The sequence below is a fragment of the Agelaius tricolor genome, unplaced genomic scaffold, assembly GCF_023055355.1.
Source record: "Agelaius tricolor isolate 1412-34295 unplaced genomic scaffold, bAgeTri1.0.p SCAF_5, whole genome shotgun sequence".
Classification (NCBI taxonomy): domain Eukaryota; kingdom Metazoa; phylum Chordata; class Aves; order Passeriformes; family Icteridae; genus Agelaius; species Agelaius tricolor.
The window spans coordinates 55,085,518-55,100,182 of NW_027269265.1; the positions used below are offsets into that span (position 1 = coordinate 55,085,518).

General features: G+C 39.5%; 1 protein-coding gene across 6 annotated transcripts in view; it reads left to right on the forward strand.

Annotated features, from left to right (window-relative positions):
• Nucleotides 1–14,665, forward strand: part of SHANK2 (SH3 and multiple ankyrin repeat domains 2) — a 249,330-nt gene that overhangs the window by 36,699 nt on the left and 197,966 nt on the right. For 4 of the 6 annotated variants that reach the window (XM_071428342.1, XM_071428343.1, XM_071428345.1 and 1 more), the window contains one exon: nucleotides 12,182–12,232. The exons of the other annotated variants lie outside the window; for them this stretch is intronic. In XM_071428342.1, coding sequence (XP_071284443.1) covers nucleotides 12,182–12,232 — 51 coding nt within the window. The remainder of the gene's footprint in view (nucleotides 1–12,181; nucleotides 12,233–14,665) is intronic. 6 annotated transcript variants of the gene reach the window in all.

Here is a 14,665-nt window from a genome sequence, read left to right on the forward strand (position 1 = left end):
AGCCAAAAATAACTGGAGGGATCCCAGGCTGCTCCCAGGGCCCTTGAGCTAGTTTTGGTCTCAGGCAGAACTCTGGGCTGAGCGGGCTGCAGGTCACGCTGGCACATCCCCTGCAGGTGCCTGGGAGGGTGGCAGGGGAAAGGAAGGGGGGGATTGCTCTGGGTTTGAGCCTTGCCCCAATCTTTACACCCAGATCCAAAAGGCTGGAAGTGTTTCCAGGGCCTGTAGCTCTTGCCTCCCCCAAATCTGGCTTCCAGCCAGCTGCCAGTCCATGGTTGCTCCTCAGCAGAAATGTCTCTCACCCTCTCTGCACCTTCCAGGCTGGGACCATCATATCCAGCAGCTGGAATGTGCTGCTTTCAGCAGCATTCCTGGCATCAGAGCTGGTTCCTCAGAGTTGGGTCAGAAACCTTTCCCAAGCCCTTCAAGGGTTTTGGCTGCTTTGAGACACCATCCTTTCACTAGTAGTGGCTTTTTTCCCCTTGGTGTTTTTTTAAAAATAGTTTTCACTGTCTTGACCCCCCTGAGGGACTGTGCAGGGAAATAAAATCAGAGGCCATGGTCAGAACTAGTGTGAGTCACAGAATTAGAAAAAGAAATAAAGCCATAAAACACAAGTAGAAAAAGGGATTTGAAGATCCCAGTGACAGTGGCTATGACAGGGACAAAAATGAAATGTACTTTTGTATATCAAACAAGTTATCAAATGAATAAGGTTAATTTCTTGCTTTACAAAAACTAATTTAGTGGAGTCCATAGAAGGGTAGTGCCATTGAGCTCACTATGCAGCCAAGGGTCAGGCTGGGAGCAGACAGCAGTGCAAGTACCCCAAAGCCCTCAAATGCTGTAATTCTGAACTAATATTTCAGCCAAACTGGAACTTCCAATCATGATTTTCAGTTAATCCCTGTGAGTGAAACTCACAATGTTGTTCAGTCTTGCAGCTGGATTCTTCTCATCCCAGTAGCTCCCCTTGGAAGCGCTGGAAATGGTCAGCAGGTGACCCATCCCTCAGGAATCTGCTTTCTGATTCAGCCTGGTGCCTGATCCTACACCAGGATGTCTTTGGGACACAAGGGAAGCTAGAATTAGTTAAGGAGTTGCATTTGGCTGAGGACTTGTAAAAAGAAAATAGTACTTTTGAGTTTATCTCTGTCCTGAAGTTTGTTCAGTCACCTCTGTTTCAGTTTTATAGGTCATAGATGACAAAACAGGAAGAGGTTTATGTGATCATGCTGTCTGACCTTCTCATTGCAGATTACAGCTTTTATATTAACTAACTCTTGTTTCAACTGGATTAGAACCAGAAAAAGCATTTTGCCTTGTTAAAGACCTGCAATACTGTAAATGGGATTTGGAAAACTGTGTCCTGGTCTTGTGATCTGATGGGGCTGGATCCTTTTGTTGTTCTGGAGTTGATCACCCCTTCTTAGAACAGACATATGTTGTTTCTGAAATCACTCTGGCTGCTGCAGCTGGACCCTGAGTGTGGCTGAGACTCCTCCACTGTGCTGTGTCAGTGCCACATTTTCTTTCCTGAGCAACTCAGTGCTGAAATATTGGAGAGGAAAATCTCTGAGGTTTAAATGAGATCCAGGAAACCACCACGTTTATGGTGGGGTTTATTTCTACTGCAGTTTGATCAGCATTATCTGAGGCATCCTCTGCCAGCTTTTCTCAGGCTCCACTAAAATCAGTGTCCCTAAATTTGCTGTAATTGTGCCTTTTTTAAAAGGCTCTGCCTTTTGGAATATGTGATCTGTGCATTTCAATCATGATATTATATCTATATATCTATAGATATCTAGGTCTCAGTGTAACAAAACAGGAGGGTTTGGATGGCCACACCAATATTAGGATATTAGGAAACCAACGGTTGCTGAGCTAAGGGATGTGTCAATGCAGCTCTGATCAGGCTACCCAGTAAAGGATGCTACAGAAGGCAAAGTGTTTGAAGAGCCTCCCAGAGAGTTCTGGTATTCCTCAAAAGTTAATGTGTTTTCTTTAAATCATTTTTCCACATGAGCCTCAAGAGCTCTCTAAGATGGTGTCAAATGCCATGCAGTATTTCTAACAGCGGAGCCAGGTCAAAAATAGAGGTAGGACAAGTGGGGAAAGAGATGTGTGGAGGCTCCCAGGGCTCTCTATTCCTTCCATTTACAATGGTGAGAACACAGAAAAAAGAGATGAAAGCACATTAAATAAATGCTACTTAAAAAAAAAAAAAAAAAAGAGGAAAATAGAGCTTGTTAAAAATAGTCAGGAATGATTTCTGAAGAAAATTCCTACGCTTCCCAAAGTAAATGCAGAGATGAATTAAAAAAACCTAGCAAACAGACCCCTCACCAAATACCCCCAAACCTGCCCCAAAAACCTAAAAATCCCAAAAGAAAAAAGACAAGAGAAGGGAAAATTAAACCCCATGAAACTCTGAGTGTAATGTAGGTCCTTATGCTGAGCACTTCATCACAAACCTCTTTATGCACCCAATAATTTCCTTTCTGTAATTAGGCTAAAAGTAGACCACAAAGTTAAGACTGATGGCACAGGACTGGGTTTGTAACTTGTGAGTATGTGGATTTTTATGTGCCATCATTGCTTTATGGAAAAGAATTCTGTTTGGGGAAGGCAGGAACATCCATGAAAAATTGGATCTGGATGAGATCCAGCCTTCCAAATATAGATGTAATTTTATTACTTTTCCAATTGTATGAAACAAATATTTGTATTTAAAAAAAAAAACCCTTCCTATGAATATAAAACTAAATATTTGCATGATTTCAAGGCTACTATCTGACTTTTAGATTGGTTCAAATAAACTTGAAAAGGCTTAAGTTGGACTATTCAGTTGTTAATATTGGACTATATAATTGCTAATCTGTCTGCTTTTATTTATATTGACACCCTTACTTGCAACTCCTCTTTCTATTATGTTGAATTTATGTTGACATCATTTTTAACAGCTCAGCATACCAGTTTTTAGTCAACCTCCATTATTTATAGAAATGAAGTTGATGTTATGTTTTCTGTTCAATATACAATGGTTTGACAATTTAAGAAGTGAAGCTTCACTGAAGAAATTTGTTGTAATGCCTTATAAATACTCTGATTTTAATAATGAGATACTACAGTCATAACTTTGTGACAATTGATCCAATAATATTCAGCCTCTTTAAAAGGAAATAGTATCATCCCAGGAGCCTGTTTGTTGTCACATTCTAGATGAGGCTTGATAAAGGGACAGGCTTTGGAGCACAGGGCTTTTTAATGAGTGTAATATTTCACACTGTATTTCACACTGCTCACAATATTTCACGCTGCTGCTGTCACTCCATTTATATCTCAATCTCCTGGGCTGGCTCTGAGTCTTTCCTGTGGAGTTCAGGGTAAGATGCAGCTTTTGCAGTCAAGGTCTTGTCACACTGTGGAAGACATTTTCAGAGTAAACATTTTGAGTATTTAAATCAGGTCTGCTTAGGATCTTGGACAGAGATTCCAGGAAATCCAAACCTAATGATGATACTTGAACCTTTTTTGTCACTCCCTCTCCCTTTTAATGAGCTGGTGTTTGGAGGTATTCATTTCTCCCATTTTATTTCACTGCTGGATGCCTTGCATGGCCTGGGATGCCTCATAGTGTCCAACAAGGTTGTCCCCTTAGCAAATCTCAATTCTGCTTTGATTTTGTTTACTTTTCCATTCTATGCATCTTGATAATTTCTGATATTGAAGCCAAGAGCCTGTTTTTTCTTCTTCAATTTTCTAGGTGGTGTTGCTGAAGTAATTGTTCAGAATTGTTCATAAAAGACAGAATTATGATGCCACCTTGATTCAGAAAAAACTTGCAAAGTAGATATCAGCCAAGTGGCTCTAATTGGATGAAATCCCTGCTGAATGAGAACAACAGAGATTTATTGAATTGAAGATTTACAACATTAAGATTGTATTATCTGTGTATATGTAGAGGTATCTCTGGTTTCTGTTACATAATTCTGCTGACTCCAGAAGTCCAGATTTTGTTCCTCCTCCTATGTGTTCTCTTACCAAAAGCCCCATTACTTGATAAACTTGCATTCCCTCTGCATAATCTTTCACATTATAGCATTTTCATCTTGGGAAACAGCCTCTCACATCTCTTTGGAACATCTGAGGTAGCAAAATTTAACATAAACTCTGTGATGCGTTTTCAGTTTTAAATGTGCCTCATCAAATCTGTAATTCAACACAGATCAGTTATTTATCCTGAAGAATTTATTTGTTGCTCCTGAAAAAAACCTCACAACTGCAGGCTTGTTGGTTTGTCCTTTGGGTCCCTTTCCTTTCTTTTGGCTTCCCCCTCAGCCATGAGCACTCCTGGGATTGCAGGCACCAGGGGGTTTTTGTAATTTGGCCTCAGGGATTGTGACAGGCTAAAATTAATGTTTTCATATGTGCTGCTTGTCCTCTTCCTGCATTTCCCACCTGTGGTCAGCCCAATCCCTCTGCTTGTCCAGATGTCTGGGGTCACACCTTGCAAGAAACCAAAAGACAGAATTTTTGTGTTAGTTGAAATTTAACCTTCTTGTGAGGGCTAAGCTTTTTATTTTGGGTCAAAGCCTGGCTTATCTCGCCAGCTTCATTACCACTCTTGAGAATGCCAGGTGCTAAAGAGCTCTATTTTTGCTGTGCAGATCAAGTGTGTCTGGTTTCTTGTGGCCTATTTTTACATAATTCTTCATTCCATGGCTTGGAAAAGCTGTGAAGGGAACGAAGAGATTGTACATAGCTAGAGAAAACTGCTATGATATTGTTACAGGAAAATAAAGGGGAAGATCTGTGAGATTGTATTTCTTAGAGGGCATGGAATTAAAATTAAAGGCAGGAAATGATGCATAGAAAAACAAATAAAATAACAAGTGGAATGGTACATTTTGTTAGCTATATTTCAGCAGTCAATTGACTATTTCCAGATAATTCCATAAAAAATGCCTTTGAATAAAGGATTCTCAAGTACTAGTGGCTCAGAAATGTCCCCACCCCCTTATCCAGATGTGTTCCAGGGCAATTCTATTCAGCATTCAGTATTGAGCAGTTACCTGAGGAATGTGAGATGCTGAGGAGCCTGATGCCTCTTTCTCCCTGATCTGCTCCAAGGGGTTGTGCTTAAACCCTGACAGGGTATCCCCTGTCTTAAAAATAAGCAGGAGGTTGGGATCTTGGAGGGAAGAAAGGAGATGCTCTGGTCCTTTGTGACCCACACAGGGACTCTGGCACTGACCTGGCTGCAGGGCCAAGCACTGCAGTCCTGCTCTATGGCAAAGTTGATTTTCCTGGGGTGGAAATTGAAAAAAACCAGCAAAGAACCCCTTGCAATGACCTGCAGTGTAGCAAAAAGGCAAGAAAAAGTTCCTTGAGCTGGGACTAAGAAAAGATTTGAGGGCAATACCAGAAGTTCTTTTACACATGCGCAGAGGCAGCACCTGAGAGGCCACAGACTGGAAGCCCTGAACTTAGTTTAGGACTGTGCTTAATTTTTAATTCTGAAAACTTCACAACAGGGAGGTTGTTGGTGTAGCCTGACAGCATCAAGGTGGTTTGAGGAATGCTTGGAATGAGGTCATTGGTCTGCCCCAGGTTCAGTCTGTGATCAGCTGTAACATCCAGAGCCTTTTATTCAGCACCTCACCTGGATTTGTCTAACTACTAATTTCACCCCAAATAAAGATATTATAATTTTTTTTCCCGCTGGTTGCATCTCGCCTGTTTTGGATCACTTTGCCATTTAATTGTGTTTTCTTTCCTGTTTCTTTATTTTTTTTGTCACCTTCCCTCATTTTTCTTTCACTTCTGTCAGTGCCAGCTCTGTTCTGTATTGTACCTCTGTGCTCTCCCGGTTCTTTGCTGGGTTATCCAGCTTCTGTTCCCCTGTAAGATACAACCCTTTCTTGCATCTGAGGAAGCTGCAAGGATTTCTGCATATGTTGATTTTTGCTTCCCTCAAGTAATTCTGTACAAAATGCTAAGATAATTGGGATAAGGAAAATCATTCCCTCATCCTAAAAGAGATCAAGGCTGAATTCCAGCCCTGTGCAGGGTAATCTCTGCCACCTTTTCAGAGTTTGACTGATCCAAACCTAAAACTCTTTCTTTTTCAAACACTTCTTCGATTGGATCCAGGAACTTCCACATTTTGCAAGGTCTGTGACATTGAGATTGGAGTTTAGGAATTAAAAGTAGTTAAAAGTGATTCCAAGAGTCTGGTGACTTTGTTCCTTTCCACTCTGTGCTTTGGACAGAATATTTTTGATCTTTTGATCCATTAGCATAGCACTGTTTATTCAGACATTTTCATCAGCAGCAGAGGAAAATTCTTATGTGTAAAGTTAACCAAGAGAAACCAAAAAAAAAAAAAAAGGAACAAATCTGATATTGTTTATTTCAACTAAATGAAAGCAAATTTCATTAGCGAGATTGCTAATACAGGACATGCTTTAGGTTTTTAACACAGGACCGTGTTTTCCTTTTTGTCACCTTTTTTGGGTGGGGGGGAGTAGGAGGCAGGGGCTTCATTGCTGCTTTGTCTGTGCATAGTGGGAGGACAGAAATTTTCTCATGATGGTGGGATGAGGTTTTCCCTTTCATCATCTTTCCTGACAAAAACTGAAGTTTGAAGCCAGTCTACCTCAAAGCTGGTGGAGCTTTCTCTCCACATACCTGCACCAAAGGATTTTTGTCGTGTTTTTCTTTTAAATAAGAGAAGGTCTAGTCGAGTCAAATTCCCTGTGGGCTAAAACTGCTTCTCATCCTTCTGTGGAGTCCAGGCTCTTATCTTAGAAAGTACATTTCAAAGTTATGTACTGGCAGAAATTTTATGCAGTTAAACATAATTTTTGTCATGTCCAGAGATTTGGAAGGAATAGTGCTTGGGAAGAAATTTTTGGTCACATCGTAGACTTAACAGATTTTGGGATTTGTCTGTTATTTTTTTCTTATTTAAAAAACAAACAACCCTGCACTGTGGGATTATCCAAATACAGTTTGTGTTTCTGTCCACCCATGGCTGTGTCCAAATCACCAGTTGCAGTTTGTTCTGTGCCAGCTGAGGAGAGAGACAGTTCAAAAGACGGGGGAGTTTTTCTGGTGTCTGAACTCTGTTATGCAAGTGACAAATCGAGTTCTGCATTAAAGAAGTGTAAATCTGGATAAAAGCCACTGAAATTATTGGGGATTTAGGCTAGGGCCTTATCATAGGGTGTGTTTGGGTTTCCTCTTGGAGAAGAAAAACCACAAAATCTTTTCTTTTTTTTTCCCTGGCAGCTGCAGGACTGTGTCCTATGCCATCTGAAAGATAACTGTGCAGATTTAAAAAAATCTGCTTCTCTTCTGGTCTTCTGTTCAAGTGAAAAAATGATTGAGTAAACTGGGTGTAAGGAGTTGTTTAGTACCCATTTATTTCTATTTATTATTTGGTAACAGGGTGTTCTTGACCCAGGAAGATAAACTCTAATGGACCTCCGATATCCAAATGTTGGTGCTGATCTGGAGCTGCATGTAAATTGAAATGTAAGATTTGGGGATTATTTCTGCCATAGCTGCTTTCTGAAGGAGCAAGTTGCAGTGACATAAGCTTTGTATCCAGTTTGCCTGTGTTACACCAGCATATGGCTCAGACACTTTGCTCCCATCCCCAACAAAATGGGCTCCAATTTTAGAACGTCCTTTACTGCATCTCCACTTTTTTTTTTTTAATACTTCAAGATTTTAAAAATTCTTTTTATTTGCAGCATTTTAATAATCATGCTCAAGTCCATTAAGCTTTGCAGGAACTAGAAAGAAATAGGAAAACAATGAGTCATTAAAATACATAATGTGGAGGATTAAATTCCCCATTCTGGTTGAATTCCTCCCAGGGAATAAGGGAAGGTCAGGCAAGTATCATATCATGGTAAGGAAATCTCAGAATTCTAGCAAGTTTTTTCTATTTTTTTTTTGGGGGGTCAATACTCCTGAAATTTGACTTTGAGAATGCAAGGTCACCTCTGCTGGATGTCCTTAACAAATAGCTTTGGTATGATGTTAAATAGCAATTTAGATTTTTTTACTCCTGGTGTGGCAAAATGAGAATGGGTGGCTTTTACCATGATCAAATCCAGATCAGTCTTTTCTCATTAGATAAAGAATATTTTCTGCAAAGCTCAATATCATTTAATCACATAAAACTAGACACACAGAGCCAAAATTTACATGTGTATAAAATAAGCTATTAGAGCTACCTTTCTGTGTTGTTTTGTTTTCCTTGTAGTCATGTTGAAAAAAATCTGTGTAATTAGCACGGGGGTCCACATGAAGCTTGAAATCAAATTCAGATCTCTGTCTACTGATAGTCAGGTTTTTCTCTTTTTTACTGCGTAAAATTTGGGATAAGGTCATTTTAGTTGAAATGTGAAGAGAGTTCTGAAGAATTTGCCAAATACTTGGGTACCTATTTCAGCTCCTGTATTTCTGGGACGCCACTGCTTTGTATCTTGGGTCAGCAATTGAAGCAGAGGAGATTTTTAATTATTCAACCTAAATGAATGATCAGTTTAATTTTAAGGATGTGTTTACAATGTGCCAGTGACATAATAAATAGCTTATTGCAAATGATTTTTTAGGCTTTCAGTTGACCTGAAATTTAGGGACAATTTTTGGCCAGGAAATACCTCTAGTCTGTGGAATATTTATTATAACTCTATGATAGTGAAAGCATCACCTTTGAAGGACCAAGTTAGAGATAACATTCCATGGGGATGTGCTTGGGCTTCCTGGGGAAAAGTGGGGATCTCTGTGGAAATCTTCCAAAAGGCCCCATGGGAGTTCTGGTCTGGATTGTATGAACATTAAAAATGTCTTGGTTACTTTCCATAAAGAAGGGCCCAGCCCTCTTTTCTCTGTCCTGGGCTCCTGTTTCCCTTGGTTGAGGAGTATCTGTTGCTGCAGAATCACTACAATACAGGGAATTTAACTCAAAATCCATGAAGGAAAATACAATTACACTCACCAAATTCTTGCCGGAGCAATTTTCCATCACAAATTCTGTGTGTAGAAACACATTTTTTTCTCATCGTACCTGCAATGTCTGAAATTTAAGATTTCTTTTTTTCTTTAGGCCTTCTGATAGAGAAATATATTTCTGAAAGGACTGAAAAAAATATATAACCCTAATGGGTATTTTTGTTATCTGGAGTAAGGCCTATTTAATTTTTTTATTCATTATTTTACACTTCATAGTTTTATGGTTAGGACAGGAAAGTTTTCTGCTTTCTCTCATTTTTGTAATTTCATGAAATCAGGTATAGAGTAGGCAATTCCATTGAATTGAAAACTTCTTTGCTGTGGAAGATCTATGGGGAAGAATTAAGCACAAACAAAACTGTAATGGTTTTGCCTTAAAACCAGAGGGGTTAAAACTATTGAATTCTGATGAAGAAAACATTAATGCATGGAGTTTACAACCACCTGAGTGCTTACAACCACTTAGATGATAATAAATTCAGGCACATGGAAATACTTCATAATATAAGATTTATGTAGATTTCATGGAGAATTTATCCAGAGTAATTTGTATAAACTTACAAGAATTATTCATCTCTTTCCTGTTTACGTTAGCCTGTAAGTAATGGTGGAGAGCTTCAAAACAGCTGACTGGGATGGAGGCAAAAAATTAATTTATTCCTTCTGATCTTCAAGTATATTCCTAAAGATAATAAAATAATTGCTGTAAACCATGGTCTAAGATATTTCCCATTAAATCTCAGTACTAAAAATGAAGGCGGTGACAGCAATAACTTCTTCCTTCGCTGGAGATTTTCTTTAAATAACTTTATATTCCATGCCCAAAGTTTCACAAGTCAGATATGGAATGAAGAGGATTGCAGCCAGAGCTAGAATTATCTTTATGGGATGATGATGTTGATAATAATAATAATAATGATGATGACTTTCTCAGGTGTGTGCCTAAGGACACACCTTCATTGACAAGGAGTGAGAATCTACTGGAATAAAAACGGAGCAAGTTCCTTTTCCAAGCATGGCCACAGGTCAGTGCTTGTGCCACCAGGACAATTCCCAGGCACAGACGTGGGGATTTGGGTTGTAATGATTTGGCTGTTCCCACGGGAGGCTCCAGTCTTGTGGAGGAGTGTCAGGAGTTGTGAATGATCCTCGTTCTCAGCTGCTTTCCCTTGATTTGCATTTGCTTCCGAGCTGCTTAACCACGGGTAGATTATTTCAATTTTCTTGGTGAATAATGCATGAGGGTGTATAAGTGGATGTTCCTTGGCTGAGTGGGCTGCAGATTAAAAGTGTCAGCTCCTTTGCAGCATTAATGTGCATTTCTTTCTCAGGTTAAAGCTGGAGAGAACCTAGATATGCTTTTTTTGGAGAACTCCTACAAGTGCCAAAATATTGGCAACGTTTGCTTTTTCTCTTCTTTTCCCCTTGACTACCTGTTATTTGAATGAAAAAGCCAGTTGCCAATTTTCCAGTACAAGCTTATTTTCCTTGAGACTCCCCCTCAAGATTTCAATGCCACATTGTTGTACCTGCTGCTTGAGCTTCCTGGAAACTGTCAGGAACAGGGTTTTTTTAAATTTATTTCTCTGTCACTCCTGTCAGCTCAGAACACTGATTCCTTCTCACTCCTCCTTCTTGCTCTTTAATGTGTCCCAGAGGGATAATTTGGAGTATCCTTTCCTGCTCTAGCAGCCCTGGGGCACAGACAGAGGCAATTCTTGTGTGTAACATGTGGAATGTTTCACGGAGGTAGAGCTAAACCCATTAAATGCTGTAATAATTGAAGTAACACTTCAACCCACCATGATCCACTTATTAGAAAAACCTCTTCAAATTTTTCCTTTATTAATTTATTAAGGGGCATTTAAGTATTTTACTGTACATTTGTTTCAGTCCTGGATTATGCAGCTATTTTCTTCATTTTCAGCTTATTGGAGAAATACACTTTGATGCTCCAGATCTTTAGGAAATTAAAGCACAATAGTTGTCCTTGTTTGCTTGTGGTTAGATTGTATTTATAAGGCATTTATTCAAGATCATAATTGGATCCCTAAAATATCAAAACTCTGAAATTTATGGGCCATTCTAAACAAAATATTTAATTGGAACAGTGAAATGTGAAACCTTCCAGGGCTGCTTTAAACATAATAAATACTTCAGATAATGGTGTTCAATATGAGAGTCCTGTGGAGTGTGGCTAAAAAGAGCTTCCTAAAATAACTGAACAAAATAGTCTTCTAAACTAGAACTCTTCCAAACTCCCCAGCTGTAACAATATTCCTTGGAATTACAGACATCCAGACATGAAGTGTAGCAAAGTATGTTTCAAAGGTGCTTTCAAACTTAGCTTAGCCTGATATTTTATGAGATAAAAGATTGAAGGAGTGTGAAGCTGTAAGGGCTCATAGTAAACTAGGCAGTGAATAGTGCAGCTGCTTAAAAAGCAGATACAGATTAAAAGCTACAATAACAGAATGCAATAAATATTTAAAACCAGTCCAACAAGTGCTTTATGAACTTCTTACAATATTTGGTGCTGAAAATGTCAGAGAAAATACTCGGGCTGGTTTTGGGTTGTAAAATATGAATTCTCAAAACCCAACCAAAGAATAACAGAGAAGAAACAGAGGGAAATGATGTTGGGGTTGTGATTTAAGTTTGGAATAATTCCAGCACGTGCTTTGCGAGCTCTTTTTGTGCTGGTGCTGCTGCACTTCCAGGGCAGGGGGTGGTGGTGGTGGTGTCTTGTCCCCCAATGCAGATGTTGCTCCCTGACCTGCACATTTGTTGCTCAAAGCAGTGTTTCTTGGCTCCAGGTATATCTCTAAGATATTCCAAGCTCCCAAGTCCTGTGCCACCTTCCTGTGCCAGCCTTAATCCCATTCAATGCTCTTCCAGTCCCTCATTGTCCTTTCCTCATTTCATGCTTAAAGTGACAGGGACAGCAGAGCAGGAGGAACTAAGAGGAAGTGAAGTTTCTTCCTCATCTCCTCTAAATGTTTGTTCTGTCCATTTTTCCATTTTCAAATTGTGCCATCAGAAGAGCTTTGCTTTTGTGGGTTTCTGCTTTCAAATTCTCCCCCTAACATGGAATTCTGACACCTAACTTCTTTTTGGTATTGCCTTCATTCCTTTGCCCTTCTTGAAGGACCCAGCTTCCCATATCCAAGTAGAAGTCCCTGGAATCCATTGCTGTCAGGTAAGGGTTAAACCCTGGTCATTTTTTTGTTTGGGGGCAGTAGTAGAAAGGTCTGATTTTGGTGCTCTTGTTCCTACTAAAGGTAAAACAAAGAAACATGGAATACTTCAGGAGTACAGCTTTCCAAAAGGAAAGGCTTCACATACCCATAATCTGTTGACTTGAGCTAAACTTGGTGGTAAGTAAAGAGAATTTCTAGGAAGAAATTCCTCCCTGTGAGGGTGCTGAGGCCCTGGCACAGGTTGCCCAGAGAGCCTGTGGCTGCCCCATCACTGGAAGCGTTCCAGGCCAGATTGGAGAGGGCTTGGAGCAACCTGGGCTTGTTGCAGGTGTCCCTGCCCATGGCAGGGACATGAAACAAGATGATCTTGAAGATTCCTTCCAACCCACGCCATTCTATGATTGTATTAAAAATTTTGGGCTCAGAATGACTCTGAACTCCATATATGGCGTTGAGAACCTTGACAAGATGGATGGAATAAAATGGATTTAGTATATTCATTGTGATTAATAGAATAATCTTCCTTAAATGTTTTATATTGAACCAATATATACAAAATAATTTATCTCATGAAGCGATTAAATGCTGCATGACCCCAGTCCCTGTGCCAAAGGGGCTGTGACTTCTTGAGAGGTTTGAGACTAAACACTCTTATTTTAAAAGTGGTGTTACTGCAAGGAATACTGGATATTTAGGTTGTTAAGGAGAAATGCAGTTGAGCACCTTGTCTCCCAGTTTTCTTGCAGATGACACTTCAGCAAGGATTCTGTGTGCAGGTAGGCTGCTCCATGTGGTCCTACCTTCCTTTTTATCTGGGAAAGCCAGTAAATGTGAAGCAGGAAAAGGACAGATGTGGTTGACAAACTTCTGCTTAAAAAAGGGAATGCTTTATTTCCATTAATACAGATAGGATTTTTTTTTCCAGTCTCTTTTAATGGAAATGGTTATTGCTTAATATATGGATTTATTTTACTTTGTTTTAGTGTATTGATGTTTTAATGTGATTTGCAACGACTCCAAATTTCACTGAACACTGTAGGCTAGAACTTTTATAATTAGTAAAAAAACCCCTCCTTATTTTTTTCCTCAAAGTCAGCTGAATTTGGGCATGCATATCCTTTTGATCATCCCAGCTTTGGAATTTAATTGAGCCAATTAAATTGGCTTGATGCTGCACTGGTTTTTGCAAGTTGTGTGTACAAGCCATGCAGAATTACAGAGAAGATGGCTGTAGAATATACAGGCTCAAATTTATTTCTGTAAAATGTTTATCAAGAACAGTGTAGATGAGAAAAGCTTACATAAAGAGTTCCTGTGGTATGCCTACAGCAAGCCCACTTTTCCATGGACATGTGTCCAGACATCTGGGAATGTGCATATCCATTTTTCATGGTGCAGTGAGTGACAGAAGCCATTTTAGAGTAATTAAGTTCTCAAAACTTGGAAGAAAATCCTTCCAATTCCCTAGAAAAGAAGAGGAAATCTGAGGTTTTTCAGGGTGCTGAGTATTATCGAAAGCATAAAGGGAATGTTAAACACACTTTGTGCAGTTTTAGAGGTATTTGCTCTTCTGACACTTTAAATCTATTGTATGACTTTGTGGATCTGAGTTCCTGAAGGGAGTGGGACTGAGTGTTTGATTCTGGATCAAAGGAATTATTTCCAGGATTTAAATGCATGTTGGAGCATCAAAAGCCCCACTAAAGAGTTCTCTTAAAACCCAAATAAACTTTTAAAATCAGCAGGGATGGATTAGCTAGTATGTTTTCCATCATGAGTGTAAGACATGATTCAGATTCCTTGTTTTCCTTGATGCTTGCACAGTACATTTTGGAGGAATAAATCATATGGGATAACTGTTTTGTATTATGGTTTAATTTGCTTCTCTGTTGTTTGGAGAGAAGTCACTTAAACTGGGGAGAGACATTCAGTAAGAAAAGAATTAATTATTTTCGCTTGCCACTCTTATGCCTGAAAGAAAAGAAATAATTTCTCAGTGTTAGTTCCACGTTGGTATAGGAAATTGTCAGGATGTAGATTCCTTTGGACTGGTGTTCATGAGGAGTGACAGTGCCTGGAAGCTCCAGTATTGATAGGGCTGACAGCTTTTAATTTGCCTCTGCAGCCTTGACCCACTCAGAGCTGTTTAGATATTTCAAATAGCACTTTTCTTGATTTTGATCAAGATGAGGGCAGTCTGGAGAAGAGTTTGGTGAAATCAGCATTATAATGAAAATATTTCAGTTTGTCAATCATCTGAATTCCTGTGCAGTGTGCTCTGCTCTTTGCCCAAGGTGGGAAGCTGTTCTCCATCCTGGAGACCTGGTAGTCAACCCCCAAGCTCCTGCCATTGTTTGTTCATAGCTCCCCTTACAACTTCCTTCTCTGGTCTTCCCCAATGTATTTTCAAGGCATTTAATGTTATTTCAGCC